Source organism: Gadus macrocephalus, chromosome 10 (genome assembly GCF_031168955.1).
Source record: "Gadus macrocephalus chromosome 10, ASM3116895v1".
NCBI classification, from domain to species: Eukaryota; Metazoa; Chordata; class Actinopteri; order Gadiformes; family Gadidae; genus Gadus; species Gadus macrocephalus.
The window spans coordinates 13,768,649-13,792,402 of NC_082391.1; the positions used below are offsets into that span (position 1 = coordinate 13,768,649).

General features: G+C 47.4%; 5 protein-coding genes across 54 annotated transcripts in view; all 5 read right to left on the bottom strand.

The window, feature by feature from the left end:
- The window catches only part of LOC132465763 (protocadherin gamma-C5-like), a 284,228-nt gene that overhangs the window by 13,966 nt on the left and 246,508 nt on the right, over positions 1-23,754 (bottom strand). For 2 of the 50 annotated variants that reach the window (XM_060062540.1, XM_060062528.1), the window contains exon 1: positions 6,860-10,319. The exons of 42 other annotated variants lie outside the window; for them this stretch is intronic. In XM_060062540.1, coding sequence (XP_059918523.1) covers positions 6,860-9,313 — 2,454 coding nt within the window. In that variant the 5' untranslated portion in view covers positions 9,314-10,319. Of the gene's footprint in view, positions 1-6; positions 2,991-3,527; positions 6,818-6,859; positions 10,320-23,754 lie in introns of those variants that run through there. 6 more of the 50 variants (XM_060062539.1, XM_060062527.1, XM_060062531.1 and 3 more) reach the window with 6 other exon arrangements.
- On the bottom strand, positions 10,472-13,592 carry LOC132465772 (protocadherin gamma-C5-like). Its single transcript, XM_060062577.1, has one exon. It carries the CDS (start codon positions 13,159-13,161, stop codon positions 10,672-10,674), a length of 2,490 nt encoding a protein of 829 aa, XP_059918560.1. The 5' UTR covers positions 13,162-13,592; the 3' UTR covers positions 10,472-10,671.
- LOC132465771 (protocadherin gamma-C5-like) lies at positions 13,986-16,855 on the bottom strand. The gene has a single exon (XM_060062576.1). It carries the CDS (start codon positions 16,509-16,511, stop codon positions 14,001-14,003), a length of 2,511 nt encoding a protein of 836 aa, XP_059918559.1. The 5' UTR covers positions 16,512-16,855; the 3' UTR covers positions 13,986-14,000.
- On the bottom strand, positions 17,334-19,819 carry LOC132465779 (protocadherin gamma-C5-like). Its single transcript, XM_060062585.1, has one exon. It carries the CDS (start codon positions 19,809-19,811, stop codon positions 17,349-17,351), a length of 2,463 nt encoding a protein of 820 aa, XP_059918568.1. The 5' UTR covers positions 19,812-19,819; the 3' UTR covers positions 17,334-17,348.
- On the bottom strand, positions 20,472-23,128 carry LOC132465774 (protocadherin gamma-C5-like). Its single transcript, XM_060062580.1, has one exon. It carries the CDS (start codon positions 22,958-22,960, stop codon positions 20,474-20,476), a length of 2,487 nt encoding a protein of 828 aa, XP_059918563.1. The 5' UTR covers positions 22,961-23,128; the 3' UTR covers positions 20,472-20,473.

Sequence of the window (23,754 nt, forward strand, 5' to 3'; positions counted from 1 at the left end):
CCTCACCTCGGCGGCTGAGTTCATAAGGTGCTTCCGGCTGAGCGTCATGTTCAGCGTGTTGTTGTGACTCATCACGGGGGTTTTGACGAACACAAAGTCACTGGGGCGGGACAGGGTGGGGGGGTAGCAGGGCCTGTAGGTGCGCGTGTTGGGGTCCTGGTTGGGACCGCCCACCACCTCCATGTAGCGTATGGGCCCGTCCGAGTTGAGCTGCAGGTGCAGGTCCTTGCCGGGCCTCTGGTGGTAGCGGCTGGGCCGGTGGCGCTCCAGGCAGCAGCAGCAGTCGGAATCGCCCAGCCCGGGGCGCCGGCGCCGCAGGCAGCGGATCATCAGCGCCACGAAGGTGATGCAGGCCACGCCCGAGACGCACGCCAGCGAGATGATGAGGTACAGGGTGATGTCCGACATCCCCGTGCGCCGGGAGAAGGGCGTGAGGCGCGGGCCGGGCGGCGCGGGGGCGGCAGCGGCGTCCGTCTCCTCCACGGTCACCGAGACGGCCACGCTGGTGGACAGCGCGGGCTCGCCGTTGTCCTGGATGATCACCACGATGTCGTAGGACAGGCCCTTCTCCTCCTCGGCCAGCTTGCGGGCCGTGCGGAGCTCGCCCGTGCGGCTGCCGAGGCGGAACAGGCCGGCGTTGGGCCCGGGGGCGATGGCGTAGAACAGCCAGGCGTTGTGCCCGCTGTCCTGGTCCACCGCCACCAGCTTGTTGATGAGGTGGCCCGGGCTGGCGGACTGGGGCACGGCCAGCTGCAGCCCCGTGTCCTTTGGGTGGGCCGGGTGGAGCAGCACTGGCGCGTGGTCGTTGACGTCCACCACGAACACGTGCACGGTGACGTTGGCCGCGCGGGCCGGCGCCCCCATGTCCCGGGCCTGCACCTCCACCCGGAAGGCGTTGAGCAGCTCGTAGTCCAGCGAGCGCATGCTGAAGATCTGGCCCGTGTCGGGGTTGATGTAGACGTAGGAGGACGTGGGCAGGCCCTGGAACTCGCTGGGCAGGATGGAGTAGGAGACCCGCGCGTTGTCCCCCAGGTCGGGGTCCGTGGCCGAGACCTCGGCGATGGGGGCGTTGAGGGCGTTGTTCTCCGGGACGTCCACCGAGTAGGACGGCTGGGAGAAGACGGGCGCGTTGTCGTTGACGTCGGAGAGCTCCACCTGGAAGGTGGTCCTGGACGAGAGAGGCGGGGAGCCCTGGTCTGTGGCGACGATGACCACGGTGTACTCCGAGACGCTCTCCCGGTCCAGGATCCCGTCGGTGGTGAGGCTGTAGTGCCCGCCAAAGGCGGCGTTGAGCTTGAACGGAAGCCCGGGCTGAACGTTTAAAGTGACTTCTCCATTCTTACCGGAGTCCGGGTCATGGGCGCTGATAAGGGCTATCACAGTTTGAGGTTTAGAGTCCTCTCTAATAGGACTGGTCAGTGATGACAGCGTCACTTCCGGTGTATTGTCGTTCACGTCGATTATTTCCACTATGACGTTGCATGACCCCTCCATGGCAGGTGAGCCAGCATCCCTCGCCTGCACTGTGATGTGATACACGCTGGACACCTCGTAGTCGACATCGCCGTTAACACGAATTTCGCCGCTTTTTGAGTCCACGCTAAACAACTTGGCCGTGCGCTCTGGCGTATACTTACTAAACAAGAAAGATATTTCTCCGTTCTGGCCTGAATCTGCGTCCGTTGCGTTCAATTTGGTTACTAAAGTGCCCGGTGCTACATTCTCTAGCAGGCTGACCTTCTTGACGGCGTCCTCAAAGACGGGCGCATTGTCATTCACGTCTAGAATCTTAATGAGTAATAGTGTTGAGCCCGATCTCTCGGGCTGCCCCCCATCTACCGCTGTGAGCAACAGGCGAAAAGAGGCCTGCTTCTCTCTGTCGAGAGGTTTTTCTACGACCAGCTCAGGGAACTTACTGCCGTCGCTTTTTGTCTCAACATTCAAAATAAAGCAGTCATTTGGTGCGAGGATATAAGTGCGTAAAGAGTTGGTTCCCACGTCAGGGTCGTGTGCGCTCTCAAGGCGGAACCTCGTGAGAGGCGCAGCCGCTTCTGAGATCTCCAGAGAGATGTTCTTGGTGGAAAAATGCGGAGCATTGTCATTCACATCCAAAATCTCCACGTCAATGCGAAATATTTCCAACGGGTTCTTGAGAAGAAGTTGAAGTTGTAAAGAACACGGTAAAATTAATTCACATATTTGTTCCCTATCGATTTTTTTGTTAATGACTATCTCGCCTGTCGCCTGGTTTATCCTGAAATACTCAGCCGTGGATCCCGAAATCGTTAATTCCCTCCGAGGTATTCCTTGTGCTGTGAGACCCAGTTCTTTCGCTATATTCCCGACCACGGAGCCCAGGCTTAGCTCTTCCGAAACGGTATAGCTGAGCTGAGCGGACGCACATGAGAGGCAGGCCACGGAAAACCAAAGCCCCAGCGCTGGCCATCCTCCGCAGCGCTTCCTCGGTCTGGATTCCATTGTGCTGCGGTCCCCGGACGGGGAACACGAGAGTTTAAAGTTCTTCTTTCACCGAAATACATCCATGATCGCGTTCACCGACTCAGTCGTGTGATAAGTGTACATCTCCGTTTTAAAAATAACGCGATTGGAAGTTTAGATGTAATCATGATGGCCTAAATAATTTAAGGAAAAGAAGAACGCAAAAACTTAAGAGGCGCTCTACTTTCCCTGCCTAAACTCTGCCCTGCCCGGTCTCCTCTCCGTCTGGCTCGCCTCGTGGGCGGGGCCAGGCAGGAGAGGGCCGCCTCCCATTGGAGGACGGGGCTGAACTGGCCCCGCCGACAGAGAGAGTGTGAACTTTTTTAGAAGTTATGACAATATCCTACTCATCATCGAAGACAACTCTGTCCTCACACGAATACCACCAATTAAAGTCACACACAAAACAAACGTCACGGTCCCGTGAAAACATGTGGACACATGAAGTCCCACGTAGTAGAAGAAAGGAAATGAGCTATCATTGATATGTAAAGTACCCCCCCCCCCATCCCCCTCTCTGTTCCCACACACAGCGTTGCGTTTTGTATCCGCAAGGAGGCATGGTTACCAAATGGATTATCCCTTTCTCTTTCACTGTTTTCTATATGATGTACTGGCTGATGTTTTGGATAATCTTTAGGTTTGTATTGATGGAACACAAATGAAGCTCGAAACCTCTCACACTGGGCACACAATTCACACATGTGAATCAAGAAGTGGTTCAAGTCATAAATAGGGCAACGCAAAATAATTCTTCACTTTTTTTTGAACACTTTTGTAATGTTAGAATGTTAGAATTTAAAATGAATCCACTGCATTACTTTGTTTAGTTTTTTATCAACCAATTGTTGCCATACCTTTTATGAGTATATTTCACCAGAAAAATTGACTCAACTTTTGGTTTTAAAAACATTGTTATAGAAATTATTTGTCCTGGGCTTTGTCAAAGAAATACTGTGGAGTAAATGCTTTAGAACATATGCATTTCATTTTCAGTAGGTGGTGTACTGCCCTGGTTTGATGCTCACCTGCTGGCTCTCAAAGGTCCAGGTGCTGTCAGGTAAAGAGGCGTCTAAGACATTGATCATGTCTTTAAAGTCTGTGGTGCTGCTGGGTTTAACGAAGGTGAAGTCACTGTACTCTGACGTGGGAGAGAGACAGGACCTGAAGGACTGACTCTGAGACATCATGTCTCCTCCCAGGACCTCCACGTACTTAATAGGCCCGTCAGTGTTGAGCTGGAGTTGGAGGTTTCTGTTGGGGTTCTTGTAGTCCTCACTGTCGCTCCGTCTCATGCAGCAGCTACCACTGCTTCTGCTGCTCTTAAGACACTTAACAGCTAGAATGAGGAAAGTCACCAGAGAGAGCACAGACACTGAGGCCAGGGAGAGGATCAGATACAGAGCCATTCTCCCCGTTTTCTTGTGAGAATCGTCCGTCTTGTGTCTGAGGTCCAGAATGGGCTCGTGGAGACCGTCCTCTAACAGGACGGACACGGTGACGGTGGTGGACCGAACCGGATCCCCGTCGTCCTTAATCTCTATGAGCAGTCTCTGAGAGGAGTCGTCCTGCTCAGACACAGCCCGTTTAGTCCTCACCTCCCCTGTGTAAAGGTTGACAGCGAACAGAGAGGCGTCTGTGGCCTCTGCCAGTCTATAGGAGATCCAGGCGTTATGCCCCGAGTCGGCATCTACAGCTGTTACCTTGGTAACCAAGTGGCCTGCTTTGGAGGAGCGGGACGTCCTCTGCTGAGAGAGGGAGCCGTGGACAGCGGAGGAGGGGTAGATAACAGAGGGGGCGTTATCGTTCTGGTCCAGAATAAAAACATGAACAGTAGCGTTGCTGCTCAGAGACGGAGAACCGTGGTCCTTTGCCTGCACCTGAATCTGAAACACCTTCAGTTTCTCATAGTCAAAGGAGTGCATGCTGTAGATGCTGCCGTTCTCCGAGTTGATGTAGACGTAGGAGGACACAGACACGTCCTGCACTTTAGAGTCCAGGATGGAGTAGGACAGCTTGGAGTTGTCTCCTAAATCCAAGTCAGAGGCTGATACTGAATACAGTATAGAGCCTGCAATGCCATTCTCTTTAATATACACCGTATAAGATGGCTGAGAGAATATAGGGGTGTTGTCATTCACATCAGTGATGCTTACTGGTATCGTCTTTGTACTCTTTAGAGGAGGGGAACCTTTATCAGTGGCCGTTATTTCTATGTTATAAACTGAGAAATTCTCTCTGTCTAAAGCTCCACGAGTAACAAGTGCATAGTTGTTAGAAAATGAGGGGGTGAGACTAAAAGGAGAGCTCTTAGGGAGTTGTAATGAGACTTTACCGTTATCCCCTGAATCCAGGTCCCGCGCACTGATTAGAGCCACTACGGTGCCGTTTGGAGCGTTCTCCCGCACGGGGCTCGGCGGAGAATTAAGAGCAATTTCCGGAGCGTTGTCGTTGACGTCAATCACGTCTACCTGCACGCGACAGTGACCCTCGTTTTCAGGGGTTCCTTTGTCTTTTGCGGTTATGTCAATGCCATATAATGCATTTGTCTCATAGTCCAAATCACTCTTTAGAATAATTTCACCCGTCAAAGAATTAATATCAAATATATTTAATACTGTATCTGGCGTCCGAGATTCAAAGGCAAACTCAATTTCTCCATTTAAACCTTCATCAACATCGGTGGCTTTGGGTTGAATGATAACGGTACCTTTTGGACTATTCTCAGGTAACGTTACTCTGTAGACGTTTTTTTCAAAGACTGGTATGTTATCATTTGTGTCTAGAACGCTAATGGTTATTTCAGAAATTCCCGATCGGACAGGGTTTCCTCCATCTAATGCAGTTAATAATATATTATGGACGGCTTTTTGCTCGCGATCGAGAGGCTTCTCCAAGAACAGTTCCGGAACGGTCTTACCGTCCTCGATCTCTTTGAGCTTTAGGGAGAAACACTCATTTTTGCCTAAAGTGTAGGTTTTGAGTGAATTGCTTCCCACGTCCGGATCCAAAGCGCTTTGCAACAGGAGACGTGTGCCAACTGCTGCGGATTCTGATATTTTCAAATACAAATGATTTGAAGGAAATATTGGTGCGTTGTCATTAATATCGCGAATCTCCACCTCAATGCGATGTAGTTGTAAAGGACTTTCCAAAACAGCCTGCAGAGGTAAAACACAGCCGGCCCGCTGTCCACATAAATCCTCTCTGTCTATCCTCTCGTTGACCACCAGCTCGCCCTTCCCCGTGTCCACGCTGAAGTACTGCTTACCAGCCTCCGAGGCGACGCGCAGTTTACGGTCGAAAATCTCTGATAATCCCAAACCCAAATCTTTGGCTAAATGGCCGACCACGGAGCCCTGCTTCAGTTCCTCCGGGATGGTGTAGCGAGTCTGTCCGTCTATTGTATTCCACAAGAGGATGAAATGATGCCACCACAGAGCCTGCCATCTCCAGTCCCGGTACCTCGTTCTCTTTGTCATGTTGCGCTAAAATACGTGATATCCCATAAAGAGAAATGTAATCGCCAAATTCAACATTGTTTCCGTGCCATTGTGACATACTGCATGACACACATCACAAAACATTCGTTCTTGACAAAAGGCGGTCACTCAAAACCAATATTTGTATACGTCCAAGTGTATGCGCGCATCGCTCTCTGCTCCAGCACCCAATTGTACCTCTAGCGTGCAGGGGCTGCGTGGAGACAGGGAGTAGATCTCTTTGTACAGTTATGCCTGCTATTGGTGCACATCATCATCCTTGCTGTCCAATAAGAGAGAGGCTTAGAAGCGCTCTTAAAGCCACATAGCCAACTGCAAATGCTGAACAAGGGAGAGCTATCAATAAGACTCCTGTGTGGTTCTCAATTAATATCGAAACACACGCATACACACACACACACACACACACACACACACACACACACACACACACACACACACACACACACACACACACACACACACACACACACACACACACACACACACACACACACACACACACACACACACACACACACACACGTATGTGTCGCTGTCCCTAGCCTGGGTGCTGAAATGCTGTGCTTTGTTAGCACAGTGCCTAAACCTTGCAAACAGTGGAGGAAAAAACGACAAACCATTTTTAAGGAATTGCTTGCTCTGAAATATTATTAAGATGCAGCTTACATTTAATGTAATATGATAAGTACTTAATATCGAACAGAAGAATAGAAACAAGTTATTCAGTTAAATGTATCATATTTGAAAGTGATATAATAGAGACAGCGAAACTCACAATTATCACAAAACTCTTCGCAATATTATGGATTATATTCAGATTATGTTTCATATGGACTGAGATAGCCTCTTCTCACCTGCTGGCTCTCAAAGGTCCAGGTGCTGTCAGGTAAAGAGGCGTCTAAGACGTTGATCATGTCTTTAAAGTCTGTGGTGCTGCTGGGTTTAACGAAGGTGAAGTCACTGTACTCTGACGTGGGAGAGAGACAGGACCTGAAGGACTGACTCTGAGACATCATGTCTCCTCCCAGGACCTCCACGTACTTAATTGGCCCGTCAGTGTTGAGCTGGAGTTGGAGGTTTCTGTTGGGGTTCTTGTAGTCCTCACTTTCGCTCCGTCTCATGCAGCAGCTACCACTGCTTCTGCTGCTCTTAAGACACTTAACAGCTAGAATGAGGAAAGTCACCAGAGAGAGCACAGACACTGAGGCCAGGGAGAGGATCAGATACAGAGCCATTCTCCCCGTTTTCTTGTGAGAATCGTCCGTCTTGTGTCTGAGGTCCAGAATGGGCTCGTGGAGACCGTCCTCTAACAGGACGGACACGGTGACGGTGGTGGACTGAACCGGATCCCCGTCGTCCTTAATCTCTATGAGCAGTCTCTGAGAGGAGTCGTCCTGCTCAGACACAGCCCGTTTAGTCCTCACCTCCCCTGTGTAAAGGTTGACAGCGAACAGAGAGGCGTCTGTGGCCTCTGCCAGTCTATAGGAGATCCAGGCGTTATGCCCCGAGTCGGCATCTACAGCTGTTACCTTGGTAACCAAGTGGCCTGCTTTGGAGGAGCGGGACGTCCTCTGCTGAGAGAGGGAGCCGTGGACAGCGGAGGAGGGGTAGATAACAGAGGGGGCGTTATCGTTCTGGTCCAGAATAAAAACATGAACAGTAGCGTTGCTGCTCAGAGACGGAGAACCGTGGTCCTTTGCCTGCACCTGAATCTGAAACACCTTCAGTTTCTCATAGTCAAAGGAGTGCATGCTGTAGATGCTGCCGTTCTCCGAGTTGATGTAGACGTAGGAGGACACAGACACGTCCTGCACTTTAGAGTCCAGGATGGAGTAGGACAGCTTGGCGTTCTCTCCCACATCAGGATCAGTGGCTGAAACTGTGCCTAATACTTTACCGGGCGCACAATTCTCTTTTACATAAATTACATAAACTGGTTGGATGAATGCAGGAGCGTTATCATTAACGTCTAAGATGTCAACTAAGACTTCTTTTTCAGCTGTTAGTGGCGGTGACCCTGTATCAGAGGCTAAAATTCTAATTTTATATTGTGGATATTTTTCCCGATCAAGTTTAGTATCAGTAACCACTGCATAATTGTCAAGGAACGATGGTTTCAATTTAAAGGGACATTCCTTGCCTAAGCTTAAATTCGTCTTACCATTTTTACCTGAATCAATATCTCTCGCGTTTATTAGAGCAATTACGGTACCTTTCGGCGAGTCCTCCCTGACAGGAGTGGAGAGAGAAGTTATATGAATCTCAGGGGGGTTGTCGTTAACGTCCAAAACCTCCACCTGCACTGTGCAATGACCATCCATCGCAGGCGTTCCCCTATCGGTCGCTCTAATGTCGAATTTATATTCTCTCGATTGTTCATAGTCAATTCCATTATTTATCGAAATCTCACCGGTCTCAGTATTTATCGTGAATGTCTCAACTATTTTTTCTAATGTGTCTTCAGCAAAAGAATAAACTATTTCTCCGTTTTCCCCTTCATCAGGATCCACCGCTCTCACCTTCAAAACGATGCTTCCCTTTAACGTGTCCTCGTTGAGTTGGATTTCATAAAGGGATTTCTCAAACTGAGGTGCATTATCATTTATGTCTAACACGTTAACAATGATATCGGATGTGCCCGTTTTCACAGGATTACCACCATCCAATGCAGTGAGAACGAGTCTATAAAGCGGTTGCTTTTCTCTGTCCAACCCTTTTTGTAAGACCAATTCTGGAACTTTGCTTCCATCTTTATTCGTTTTAATATTCAATGAAAACTGCTCGTTTTGACTAAGTTGATACGATTTTAAAGCATTTGCCCCTACGTCAAGATCGACTGCACTTTTGAGTGGAAAACGCGTACCGGTAACTGTGGACTCCGCTACATTCAAAACATGCTCCGTCTTGAGAAACACGGGTCCATTGTCATTTATATCCTGTACTTCGACCTGGACACTAAATAACTGCAATGGATTGTCAATAATAACTTGCTGTGGTAAAACACAGCTGGTTCGCTGTCCACACAACGCCTCTCTGTCTATCCTCTCGTTCACCACCAGCTCGCCCTTCCCCGTGTCCACGCTGAAATACTGCTCACCAGCCTCCGAGGCGACGCGCAGTTTACGGTCGAAAATCTCTGATAATCCCAAACCCAGATCTTTGGCTAAATGTCCGACCACGGAGCCCTGCTTTAGTTCCTCCGGGATGGTGTAGCGAGTCTGTCCGTCTATTGTATTCCACAAGAGGAAGAAAAAATGCCACCACAGAGCCTGCCATCTCCAGTCTCGATATCCAATTGTCTTTGTCATCTTTGATGCTTTAGAATACCATGCGTCCAACCGAAAAATGATTCCATATGAAAGGCTATATGTGAATTCTCATTTTCATAACGAAAATGTCCACACGAATAACTGAGTGGCAACGACCTGCTAAATGTAAAGATAGGTAATGTTCCCTTTCCTAAGCGCATCGGTCTCTCCTCCAGCTCTGAACCGTGTAACCGTCTCGGTGGTAAAACACCACGGGGAGGGTGAGTAGATCTCTTTGTACAGTTCTGCATGCTATTGGTGCAGCAGGATATTTATCACAGCCAATGGAAAGGCTGTGAGCTATCTCCTAAGCCACAGCTATAACTGATAACTGCCAGTGACATTTCGAGTGGATGAAACAAAGCAGGACGGAAAGGCTTATTTAGAAAACCCGGTAGGCCTATCAAATAATATATAATTTTTAGGAAATTAAAACGGAAGCAAAAAATTCGAAGTAATCAAATTAAAAGATGTAAAATTCTTGAAAGTAAACACATCAGGTTATAAACCGGTCTAACGTAACGCATGGGGCTGTAGCCTCCTTAAAAAAATAATAGGTCAAATAGGTTTACCACTTTATTATCGCACAAAAAGTGGGACACCTTTTTTGTATTATTTATGACAATTAAAAGGACGATGAACCAATGAACAAATAGGTTTAAATAAAATTATTTAAATCAATGTGCCTCGTTAAGGCCTACATGAAGTTCAGTCGGAAGCTATAGAATGTTCATGTTTCTCCCGTTTCAGTTCATCATCCATTATACTAGGCTTAAAACAGTAAAATAACATCCTACTATTTAACCCGCCTTATTTAACAACGATTATGAATCGTCCTGTATTTTGACATTGTTCCGTTTCAATTGGTCTCAGCTGCTGTCTGTTCGATTGAAGGCTTACACCAATATTGAGGCCTGTCATTCTAACCCAAATTGTAGCCTTTCCACTCAAATTCTAGCTCCCACTGCAACTGATTTCGCATTTTGGATCAAAGTTTTCAGCATTCTTTGACAAAACTCGTTAGAACAAACGGATCGTGACAACAATTTCATTTGGTCATGATGCCTCAAGATGCTCTCTGTTAAAATGTGCCTGTATAATTGAGAATGAACTGCTGTTGATTAAATTCATTGTAGGCCATGGATGTCTCCAGTGAAAGTGTGTGTGTGTGTGTGTGTGTGTGTGTGTGTGTGTGTGTGTGTGTGTGTGTGTGTGTGTGTGTGTGTGTGTGTGTGTGTGTGTGTGTGTGTGTGTGTGTGTGTGTGTTTTTGTTTGTGATAAACGAGTAGACCCTATTCATACAAATAATTCATACAATTATTAAAAAACTCTTCACAATATTATAGATTATATATAGATTATGTTTCACATAGACTGAGATAGCCTCTTCTCACCTGCTGGCTCTCAAAGGTCCAGGTGCTGTCAGGTAAAGAGGCGTCTAAGACATTGATCATGTCTTTAAAGTCTGTGGTGCTGCTGGGTTTAACGAAGGTGAAGTCACTGTACTCTGACGTGGGAGAGAGACAGGACCTGAAGGACTGACTCTGAGACATCATGTCTCCTCCCAGGACCTCCACGTACTTAATAGGCCCGTCAGTGTTGAGCTGGAGTTGGAGGTTTCTGTTGGGGTTCTTGTAGTCCTCACTGTCGCTCCGTCTCATGCAGCAGCTACCACTGCTTCTGCTGCTCTTAAGACACTTAACAGCTAGAATGAGGAAAGTCACCAGAGAGAGCACAGACACTGAGGCCAGGGAGAGGATCAGATACAGAGCCATTCTCCCCGTTTTCTTGTGAGAATCGTCCGTCTTGTGTCTGAGGTCCAGAATGGGCTCGTGGAGACCGTCCTCTAACAGGACGGACACGGTGACGGTGGTGGACTGAACCGGATCCCCGTCGTCCTTAATCTCTATGAGCAGTCTCTGAGAGGAGTCGTCCTGCTCAGACACAGCCCGTTTAGTCCTCACCTCCCCTGTGTAAAGGTTGACAGCGAACAGAGAGGCGTCTGTGGCCTCTGCCAGTCTATAGGAGATCCAGGCGTTATGCCCCGAGTCGGCATCTACAGCTGTTACCTTGGTAACCAAGTGGCCTGCTTTGGAGGAGCGGGACGTCCTCTGCTGAGAGAGGGAGCCGTGGACAGCGGAGGAGGGGTAGATAACAGAGGGGGCGTTATCGTTCTGGTCCAGAATAAAAACATGAACAGTAGCGTTGCTGCTCAGAGACGGAGAACCGTGGTCCTTTGCCTGCACCTGAATCTGAAACACCTTCAGTTTCTCATAGTCAAAGGAGTGCATGCTGTAGATGCTGCCGTTCTCCGAGTTGATGTAGACGTAGGAGGACACAGACACGTCCTGCACTTTAGAGTCCAGGATGGAGTAGGACAGCTTGGAGTTGTCTCCTAAATCCAAGTCAGAGGCTGACACCGAATACAGTATAGAGCCTGCAATGCCATTCTCTTTAATATACACCGTATAAGATGGCTGAGAGAATATAGGGGTGTTGTCATTCACATCAGTGATGCTTACTGGTATCGTCTTTGTACTCTTTAGAGGAGGGGAACCTTTATCAGTGGCCGTTATTTCTATGTTATAAACTGAGAAATTCTCTCTGTCTAAAGCACCACGAGTTACAAGTGCATAGTTGTTAGAAAAAGAGGGGGTGAGACTAAAAGGAGAGCTTTTAGGGAGCTGTAAAGAGACTTTTCCGTTATCCCCTGAATCGAGGTCCCGCGCACTGATCAGAGCCACTACGGTGCCGTTTGGAGCGTTCTCCCGCACGGGGCTCGGCGGAGAATTAAGAACAATTTCCGGAGCGTTGTCGTTGACGTCAATCACGTCTACCTGCACGCGACAGTGACCCTCCATTTCAGGAGTTCCTTTATCTTTTGCGGTAATGTCAATGCCATATAATGCATTTGTCTCATAGTCCAAATCACCCTTCAGAATAATTTCACCCGTTAAAGAATTAACGTCAAATATATTTAATACTGTATCTGGCGTCCGAGATCCAAAGGAAAACTCAATCTCTCCATTTAAACCTTCATCCACGTCCGTGGCTTTAGGTTGAATAATAACGGTACCTTTTAGACTATTCTCAGGTAACGTTACTCTATAGACATTTTTTTCAAAAACGGGAATGTTATCATTAGTGTCAAGAACGCTAATGGTTATTTCAGAGATTCCCGATCGGACAGGGTTTCCTCCATCTAATGCAGTTAATAATATATTATGGACGTCTTTTTGCTCTCGATCGAGAGGCTTCTCCAAAAACAGTTCTGGAACAGTCTTACCGTCCTCGATCTCTTTGAGCTTGAGAGAGAAACACTCATTTTTTCCTAAAGTGTAGGTTTTGAGTGAATTGGTTCCCACGTCAGGATCCCAAGCGCTCTCCAACTGTAGACGCGTGCCAACTGCTGCTAATTCTGATATTTTCAAATGCAAATGATTGGAAGGAAATATTGGTGCGTTGTCATTAATATCGCGTATCTCCACCTCAATGCGATGCAGCTGTAAGGGACTTTCCAAAACGGCCTGGAGAGGTAAAACACAGATGGCCCGTTGTCCACATAAATCCTCTCTGTCTATCCTCTCGTTCACCACCAGCTCGCCCTTCCCCGTGTCCACGCTGAAGTACTGCTTACCAGCCTCCGAGGCGACGCGCAGTTTACGGTCGAAAATCTCTGATAATCCCAAACCCAGATCTTTGGCTAAATGTCCGACCACGGAGCCCTGCTTTAGTTCCTCCGGGATGGTGTAGCGAGTCTGTCCGTCTATTGTATTCCACAAGAGGAAGAAATGATGCCACCACAGAGCCTGCCATCTCCAGTCCCGGTACCTCGTTCTCTTTGTCATGTTGCGCTAAAATACGTGATATCCCATCAAGAGAAATGTAATCGCCGAATTCAACATTGTTCCCTTGCCATTGTGACATACTGCACGCCGCACATCACAAAACATTCGTTCCTGACAAAAGCGATCACTTGAAACCAATATTTGTATACGTCCAAGTATATGCGCGCATCGCTCTCTGCTCCTGCACCTAATTGTACCTCTAGCGTGCAGGGGCTGCGTGGAGGCAGGGGGTAGATCTCTTTGTACAGTTATGCCTGCTATTGGTGCACAGCATCATCCTTGCTGTCCAATAAGAGAGAGGCTTAGAAGCGCTCTTAAAGCCACATAGTCAACTGCAAATGCTGAACAAGGGAGAGCTATCAATAAGACTCCTGTGTGGTTCTCAATTAATATCGAAACACACGCATACACACGCATACACACACACACACACACACACACACACACACACACACACACACACACACACACACACACACACACACACACACACACACACACACACACACACACACACACACACACACACACACACACACACACACACGTGTCGCTGTCCCTAGCCTGGGTGCTGAAATGCTGGGCTTTGTTAGCACAGTGCCTAAACCTTGCTAACAGTGGAGGAAAAAACGACAAACCATTTTTAAGGAATTGCTTGCTCTGAAATATTATTAAGGTGCAGCTTACATTTAATGTAATATGATAAGTACTTCATATCGAACAGAAGAATAGAAACAAATTATTCAGTTAAATGTATCATATTTGAATGTGATATAATAGAGACAGCGAAACTCACAATTATCACAACACTCTTCGCAATATTATGGATTATATTCAGATTATGTTTCATATGGACTGAGATAGCCTCTTCTCACCTGCTGGCTCTCAAAGGTCCAGGTGCTGTCAGGTAAAGAGGCGTCTAAGACGTTGATCATGTCTTTAAAGTCTGTAGTGCTGCTGGGTTTAACGAAGGTGAAGTCACTGTACTCTGACGTGGGAGAGAGACAGGACCTGAAGGACTGACTCTGAGACATCATGTCTCCTCCCAGGACCTCCACGTACTTAATAGGCCCGTCAGTGTTGAGCTGGAGTTGGAGGTTTCTGTTGGGGTTCTTGTAGTCCTCACTGTCGCTCCGTCTCATGCAGCAGCTACCACTGCTTCTGCTGCTCTTAAGACACTTAACAGCTAGAATGAGGAAAGTCACCAGAGAGAGCACAGACACTGAGGCCAGGGAGAGGATCAGATACAGAGCCATTCTCCCCGTTTTCTTGTGAGAATCGTCCGTCTTGTGTCTGAGGTCCAGAATGGGCTCGTGGAGACCGTCCTCTAACAGGACGGACACGGTGACGGTGGTGGACCGAACCGGATCCCCGTCGTCCTTAATCTCTATGAGCAGTCTCTGAGAGGAGTCGTCCTGCTCAGACACAGCCCGTTTAGTCCTCACCTCCCCTGTGTAAAGGTTGACAGCGAACAGAGAGGCGTCTGTGGCCTCTGCCAGTCTATAGGAGATCCAGGCGTTATGCCCCGAGTCGGCATCTACAGCTGTTACCTTGGTAACCAAGTGGCCTGCTTTGGAGGAGCGGGACGTCCTCTGCTGAGAGAGGGAGCCGTGGACAGCGGAGGAGGGGTAGATAACAGAGGGGGCGTTATCGTTCTGGTCCAGAATAAAAACATGAACAGTAGCGTTGCTGCTCAGAGACGGAGAACCGTGGTCCTTTGCCTGCACCTGAATCTGAAACACCTTCAGTTTCTCATAGTCAAAGGAGTGCATGCTGTAGATGCTGCCGTTCTCCGAGTTGATGTAGACGTAGGAGGACACAGACACGTCCTGCACTTTAGAGTCCAGGATGGAGTAGGACAGCTTGGCGTTTTCCCCATAATCTAGATCAGTTGCTGTTACAGAGAACAATATAGAGCCTGGTTTCCCATTTTCTTTTGTATAAATATTATAGGACTGCTGGGAGAAAATAGGGGGATTATCGTTTATATCAGTTATGCTGACGGTTATTATTGTCTTATTGGTCAGAGGGGGGGAGCCTGAATCAGTTGCAGTTATTTCTAGATTATACAATGAGACGCTCTCCCTGTCGACAACATTGCTAGTAACTAGTGCGTAACTATTCAAGAAGGAAGGTTTCAAGCTGAAAGGTGAGGATTTCGGCAGATTTAAGACTACTTTACCGTTATTACCAGAATCAAGATCCCTGGCACTTAGTAACGCAACAACAGTGCCAGCCGCCGCGTCTTCACGCACAGGCTTCGGCTGCGAGGTGAAGATAATCTCCGGGGCATTGTCATTCACGTCTAAAAGGTCCACGTGTACACTGCAGTGTCCATCCATTCTAGGGTTACCTTTATCTTTAGCGGTTACGTCAATTTCGTAGTTTGATTTCGTTTCATAATCTAGTTTCCCTTTAAGAGATATTTGGCCCGAGATCGCATCGATGTTGAACACAGAAAGCACGTTTTCCTGTGTGTGTGATCCGAATGAATATTCAATTTCTCCGTTTTGTCCGTCGTCAATATCTGTCGCTTTAGTCTGTGCTATCATCGCGCCTTCCACTGTATCTTCGCTTATAGATACTTTGTAAATCGTTTTCTCAAAAACCGGGACGTTGTCATTGATGTCTAGCACTTTAATAGTGATCTGAGTTGAACCAGATCTCACAGGATTACCTTCGTCGAGGCCTGTTAATATTAGTCTGTGTAAGGGTTTTCTTTCTCTGTCCAATTGCTTTGCAAGGACCAACTCCGGAACTTTCCTTCCTCCAGCCACATCGTTAACCTTTATACTAAAGCAATCATCTTTGCTAAGAGTATACGATTTCAACGAATTAATCCCAACATCTGGGTCTAATGCGCTTTCTAAAGGGAAGCGTATCCCTATCGCGGTGGATTCTGCTATATCTAAAGTCACCTCGTTGGATGAAAACCTTGGCGAATTATCATTGATGTCCTGTATTTCAACTTCGACCCGATGAAGCTGTAATGGGTCTTCAATGACAACTTGAAGTGGCAATATACAGCTCGCGCTTTGTCCGCACAACGCCTCTCTGTCTATCCTCTCGTTCACCACCAGCTCACCCTTCCCCGTGTCCACGCTGAAATACTGCTCACCAGCCTCCGAGGCGACGCGCAGTTTACGGTCGAAAATCTCTGATAATCCCAAACCCAGATCTTTGGCTAAATGTCCGACCACGGAGCCCTGCTTTAGTTCCTCCGGGATGGTGTAGCGCGTCTGTCCGTCTATTGTATTCCACAAGAGGAAGAAATGATGCCACCACAGAGCCTGCCATCTCCAGTCACGGTACCTCGTTCTTTTTGTCATTCCCGCTCTGTTATACCACATTATTCCAAAAATGTAGATTCATCAGCGACGGATTCCCCGTATTGCAAACCATTGCCGAATATTATATTCCACAAAAACATATTCGGAGATAACCATGCGTTCGGGGAACGATATTATTCATATTACGAGAGGATAACGACAGCCCTCTCCTCAAATACTGTGCACCGTAACTGTTGTATTGGCAAGGCTATGGACCAGAGAAAGGATCTCTTTGTACAGTTCTGTATTCTATTGGTGCAGTGCATCGTTCCCTGCTATCCAATCAGAGGCTACCTGGAGAGCGCTCTTAAAGCCACAGCAGCAATGCAGCCTATGCTTTCCCCATGGATCGAGTTTAGCCTAATTACTTATCAGAATGGAGCATTTTCTGTTGACCTACCACACACACACACACACACACACACACACACACACACACACACACACACACACACACACACACACACACACACACACACACACACACACACACACACACACACACACACCAATGACGTTGAATTATCAGAGTAAATTGCCATATTAGTAATAGTATAGTAATCATTACGGAATATTAACCAATACTCAGAAAATGCACTTAGGATGTCTAAGGTGAAATTCAAACCAGTTATGTGGAACTGCATCATGGCGTTAAGAAACAAAAATTACAAACAATCCAAATGAACAATTCGTATTCCTCCTTTACAAATGGTAAAATGTTGCCCAGTGAGCTGAACAAATAAAAAGGGTTAAGCAGAATTCAAAATAGGCCAAATCACAATATTGTGATTTGAACACAACCTTATGCACTCAATAATATATTCACAATCATTGCTGAATGATTATTTTGAGTTATATTCATCTCACCTGCTGGCTCTCAAAGGTCCAGGTGCTGTCAGGTAAAGAGGCGTCTAAGACGTTGATCATGTCTTTGAAGTCTGTGGTGCTGCTGGGTTTAACGAAGGTGAAGTCACTGTACTCTGACGTGGGAGAGAGACAGGACCTGAAGGACTGACTCTGAGACATCATGTCTCCTCCCAGGACCTCCACGTACTTGATAGGCCCGTCAGTGTTGAGCTGGAGTTGGAGGTTTCTGTTGGGGTTCTTGTAGTCCTCACTGTCGCTCCGTCTCATGCAGCAGCTACCACTGCTTCTGCTGCTCTTAAGACACTTAACAGCTAGAATGAGGAAAGTCACCAGAGAGAGCACAGACACTGAGGCCAGGGAGAGGATCAGATACAGAGCCATTCTCCCCGTTTTCTTGTGAGAATCGTCCGTCTTGTGTCTGAGGTCCAGAATGGGCTCGTGGAGACCGTCCTCTAACAGGACGGACACGGTGACGGTGGTGGACTGAACCGGATCCCCGTCGTCCTTAATCTCTATGAGCAGTCTCTGAGAGGAGTCGTCCTGCTCAGACACAGCCCGTTTAGTCCTCACCTCCCCTGTGTAAAGGTTGACAGCGAACAGAGAGGCATCTGTGGCCTCTGCCAGTCTATAGGAGATCCAGGCGTTATGCCCCGAGTCGGCATCTACAGCTGTTACCTTGGTAACCAAGTGGCCTGCTTTGGAGGAGCGGGACGTCCTCTGCTGAGAGAGGGAGCCGTGGACAGCGGAGGAGGGGTAGATAACAGAGGGGGCGTTATCGTTCTGGTCCAGAATAAAAACATGAACAGTAGCGTTGCTGCTCAGAGACGGAGAACCGTGGTCCTTTGCCTGCACCTGAATCTGAAACACCTTCAGTTTCTCATAGTCAAAGGAGTGCATGCTGTAGATGCTGCCGTTCTCCGAGTTGATGTAGACGTAGGAGGACACAGACACGTCCTGCACTTTTGAGTCCAGGATGGAGTAGGACAGCTTGGCGTTGTCTCCCAAATCCAAGTCAGAGGCCGATACCGAATATATTATGGTGCCTGCTCTTCCATTTTCTCCTATGTAGACATTATATGAGGGTTGACTGAATACAGGTGCATTGTCATTTATATCAGAGATTTTAACAGGTATTATTTTTCTACTGATTAGAGAAGGGGAACCTCCATCTGTTGCGGTTATCTCAATGTTGTAAACCGACATGATTTCTCTGTCTATAACGCCATTGGTTACTAAAGCATAATTATTCGAGAACGAGGGTTTGAGGCTAAACGGCGAACCCACGGGGAGTTTTAACGTCACTTTACCGTTGTCGCCGGAGTCCAGATCACGTGCACTAAGCAAAGCCACGACCGTGCCACTCGGGGCATCCTCTGGCACGTCGTTGGGCTCAGAGGTGAGGATCACCTCTGGGCTGTTATCGTTAACGTCCAGAACGTCAACCTGAACACGACAATGACCCTCCATTTTGGGGGTGCCTTTATCTTTGGCACTTATGTCTATTCGATACGTTACGGCAGTTTCCTGGTCCAATATACCTTTTAAGAAAATTTCCCCTGTAACAGAATTGATATCAAATAATCCTAAAACGTTTTCCGGAGTGTGTTTTCCAAAGGAATATTCAACATCTCCATTTAGCCCCTCGTCTCGGTCACTCGCTTGAGTTTTAACAATTAACGTCCCTTTTGCAATATCTTCCCTAACTGCCACCTTATACAAAGACGTTTGGAAAATAGGGTTATTGTCATTAATATCAAGTACAGTTATGGTTATTTGTGCTGTTCCCGATTTTACCGGATTTCCCCCGTCCAAGGCCGTCAGTAATAACTGGTGTACGGACTTTGTTTCTCGATCAAGCTGTTTGTCTAACACCAGCTCCGGGACATTCCTCCCGTCTTCGATTTGTTTCATTTTTAAACTAAAACAATCATTTTTACTAAGAACATAAGTCCTCAATCCATTAGTTCCTACATCTTGATCCTCCGCACTTTCCAGCGGAAAACGACCACCGACGACAGTAGATTCAGCTATTTCAAATGCAAGTTCGTTTATAACAAAACGAGGAGAGTTGTCATTGATGTCTCTGATTTCCACCTCTATCCGATGCAACTGCAGCGGATTTTCCACGACAACCTGAAGCGGTAAAACACAACTCGCGCTTTGTCCACACAACGCCTCTCTGTCTATCCTCTCGTTCACCACCAGCTCGCCCTTCCCCGTGTCCACGCTGAAATACTGCTCACCAGCCTCCGAGGCGACGCGCAGTTTACGGTCGAAAATCTCTGATAATCCCAAACCCAGATCTTTGGCTAAATGTCCGACCACGGAGCCCTGCTTTAGTTCCTCCGGGATAGTGTAGCGAGCCTGTCCGTCTATTGTATTCCACAAGAGAAAGAAATGATGCCACCACAGAGCCTGCCATCTCCAGTCCCGGTACCTCGTTCTCTTTGTCATAGTGTCTTTGTTATAGGCTGCATCCCATCCTGTCGCTTAGTACATACATGGAAGCCTAATGTAACCATCCATCACCAGATTGAATATTCCACAAGAAAAATACCCCAAAAAGCACGACATTTAAATTGAACGATATTGGTTTCACGCCGAATGTATGTCTATCGCTCTCTGTCCTCCAGCTCTCCGCGTTACTAATGGTAAGGAGATAGAGAAGCATCGGGGGTGGGAGTCGATCTCTTTGTACAGTTCTGCCTGCTATTGGTGCAAAGCTTGCGTATCTGATAACCAATAGGAACGTCACTGTGGAGAGCTTTTAAAGACACACAGCGCACAAAAACAACATGTCACTATTGGTTTTAGTGAATGAACTGAGAATGCTCTGACTTTTTGCTACATATATTCCTTCAAATCAGATAATGTTCAACAGGCCATAAAAGATATTAAAAGCTGTTCGACTTCAATTGTAAATCTAATTTATTTTGTCTTGTATCGAAGATCTTACTATTACTGTCGCTGCCCAGTGGTGCTGAAAAACGTCCCTCCTATCGAATGCATTGACACACTGTGCCCCCTAGAAATGTGTGTTTAGTCATTGAACACACCTCATTCATCATCAAACATCAAACAGCATCATGCAATAGCACATCTTTACTTTTTACAATTCAACCACAACTGCTCACCTGCTGGCTCTCAAAGGTCCAGGTGCTGTCAGGTAAAGAGGCGTCTAAGACGTTGATCATGTCTTTAAAGTCTGTGGTGCTGCTGGGTTTAACGAAGGTGAAGTCACTGTACTCTGACGTGGGAGAGAGACAGGACCTGAAGGACTGACTCTGAGACATCATGTCTCCTCCCAGGACCTCCACGTACTTGATAGGCCCGTCAGTGTTGAGCTGGAGTTGGAGGTTTCTGTTGGGGTTCTTGTAGTCCTCACTGTCGCTCCGTCTCATGCAGCAGCTACCACTGCTTCTGCTGCTCTTAAGACACTTAACAGCTAGAATGAGGAAAGTCACCAGAGAGAGCACAGACACTGAGGCCAGGGAGAGGATCAGATACAGAGCCATTCTCCCCGTTTTCTTGTGAGAATCGTCCGTCTTGTGTCTGAGGTCCAGAATGGGCTCGTGGAGACTGTCCTCTAACAGGACGGTCACGGTGACGGTGGTGGACTGAACCGGATCCCCGTCGTCCTTAATCTCTATGAGCAGTCTCTGAGAGGAGTCGTCCTGCTCAGACACAGCCCGTTTAGTCCTCACCTCCCCTGTGTAAAGGTTGACAGCGAACAGAGAGGCGTCTGTGGCCTCTGCCAGTCTATAGGAGATCCAGGCGTTATGCCCCGAGTCGGCATCTACAGCTGTTACCTTGGTAACCAAGTGGCCTGCTTTGGAGGAGCGGGACGTCCTCTGCTGAGAGAGGGAGCCGTGGACAGCGGAGGAGGGGTAGATAACAGAGGGGGCGTTATCGTTCTGGTCCAGAATAAAAACATGAACAGTAGCGTTGCTGCTCAGAGACGGAGAACCGTGGTCCTTTGCCTGCACCTGAATCTGAAACACCTTCAGTTTCTCATAGTCAAAGGAGTGCATGCTGTAGATGCTGCCGTTCTCCGAGTTGATGTAGACGTAGGAGGACACAGACACGTCCTGCACTTTAGAGTCCAGGATGGAGTAGGACAGCTTGGCGTTCTCATTTTGGTCTAAATCATTAGCAGACACGGAGTACAGTATTTTACCCGCTGGATAATTCTCTTTAACGTGAACCGTATACAACGACTGGGAGAAAACCGGAGGATTGTCATTCACATCTAACACGTCAACACCTATAATTCTCTCGCTAGACAGTGATGTTTTGCCCAGATCAACTGCAGTTATCTTAACTTTGTAATGGGCGTTGTTCTCACGGTCAAGAGCCCCGCTAGTGACCAACGCGTAATGATTAGAAATAGACGGCTTAAGTTTAAACGGAGAGTTTGAAGAAACGCTCAGCTTTACTCTACCGTTGTCACCCGAATCTGGGTCTTTGGCGCTTAGTAGCGCAACAACCGTCCCTATAGCCGAGTCCTCTTGGATGGGTGTCGTTATGGACGTCACAGTTATTTCAGGTGCATTATCATTAATGTCAATTATCCTTATTTCAATAGCACAATGCCCATCCATCTCAGGGTTACCTTTGTCTTTGGCAACGACGTCAAACCTATGAACATTCGATTCCTCATAGTCCAAATCCCCCTTAACTACAATAGCCCCAGTTAGATGCTCAATATCAAACAAGGCTAAAATTGAATCAATCGTCTGTTCACGAAAGAAATATTCAATTTCTCCGTTTAAACCCTCGTCTGCGTCCGTGGCTTTGACGCGCACTATTTCAGTCCCAGGTGTTGTGTTTTCGGTTACATTAATTTCGTAGAGCTGTCTTTCAAACTGCGGTGCGTTATCATTATTATCAATCACTGTCACAATTATTTCAGAAGTCCCCGACCGCACAGGATCACCGCCGTCTACGGCTGTCAAAACAAGCCTGTGCACAGGTTGTTTCTCCCTGTCGAGCGCCTTCTCCAGAATTAGCTCGGGGATTCTTCGACCGTCTTTATGATTTTTAACGTTCAATTTGAAATTGTCGTTTTTACTAATTACGTAGGAGCGCACTGAATTCGACCCAACGTCGGGATCCCGTGCGTTCTCCAAAGGAAATCTCGCACCTGGGTTAACGAGCTCTGCTATTTTTAGTATATTTTCTTTTGTAGCGAAATCGGGTGAATTGTCATTAATGTCTTGTATTTCCACATCGACATGATACAGCTGCAACGGGTTTTCTATGACGACCTCCAGAGGCAACAGACACGGTGACTTGGGTCCACACAGCCCCTCTCTGTCTATCCGCTCACTCACCAACAGCTCTCCCTTCGCCAGGTCAATGGTGAAATACTGCCTCCCAGCCTCGGACGTTATCCGTAATTTACGTTGGTAGAGTTCAGAGACAACCAATCCTAGATCTTTCGAAATATTCCCAACCAAGGAGCCCTGCTTTAGTTCCTCCGGGATGGTGTAGCGAGCCTGGCCGTCTATTGTATTCCACAAGAGAAAGAAGTGATGCCACCACAAAAGCACCTGCCATGCATGCCGTCTCCTCCACATTTTCCCGCGATCTATGAAACGCATTGCTTTCCATTTAATTCCTTACAAAGGCCAGTGGATACAACGAGGCATGCCGTAAAATGCTGATAAATCCTCATATTCTGCAGTTATGATACACATAGGGTCTATGTCTCCATGCGCGTCCCCTTCATTCGCTAACCGTTGCAACGCTGGCGGGGATGAGGCTTCACGGGAGAGATGCAGTAGATCTCTTTGTACAGTTCTGTTCGCGATTGGTGCACGGTGTTCTACCAATCAGGGCTTCAGCAAGCGCCTGGAGAATAGTGACGTATAGTAGCCCTCAATCCAACGTCTACTGCATCACTCCAGTATTATTCTACAGCGTTTTGCCCATGAATGGATGAGAATATATCAGTTAACATTACGTTCGTTCGGTCTCTTACCCGGAATATATTTATCATATCCACCTGTACTCTAACCTCTGGAACATCCTGGAAATAAATGAATCAAAGACTAAAATAAATAAACTAAACTAAAATAAAAAAACAAATCATAATCATTGTGTCTATAAATGCTTAATTGTTCACACGCAACAAAAAAAAATCATCTTACAAATCCATCTATACCTCCTATATAGCTATGTTATTATTCCACAATCTTTGGTCTGCAGGTACAGTGGACTCTTGTGGCAGACAAGGCTCATCGATGCCTTCCTGTGGTCATGGATAGCTAGTGCAGTCTACTCCCTACGTCATTGAGCACTACAGAGACACGCACGGATGATGCACGGATGATTCTGTCAGCAGCCGTCATGAAAGACCCGTATGGAGGTAAGTAGAACACACTCGCTCTCTCTC

Bases quoted from the DNA above. Each gene is read 5' to 3' on its own strand.
- LOC132465772 (XM_060062577.1), bottom strand. From the start codon at position 13,161: ATGACAAAGAGAACGAGGTACCGGGACTGGAGATGGCAGGCTCTGTGG.
- LOC132465771 (XM_060062576.1), bottom strand. From the start codon at position 16,511: ATGTGGTATAACAGAGCGGGAATGACAAAAAGAACGAGGTACCGTGAC.
- LOC132465779 (XM_060062585.1), bottom strand. From the start codon at position 19,811: ATGACAAAGAGAACGAGGTACCGGGACTGGAGATGGCAGGCTCTGTGG.
- LOC132465774 (XM_060062580.1), bottom strand. From the start codon at position 22,960: ATGCGTTTCATAGATCGCGGGAAAATGTGGAGGAGACGGCATGCATGG.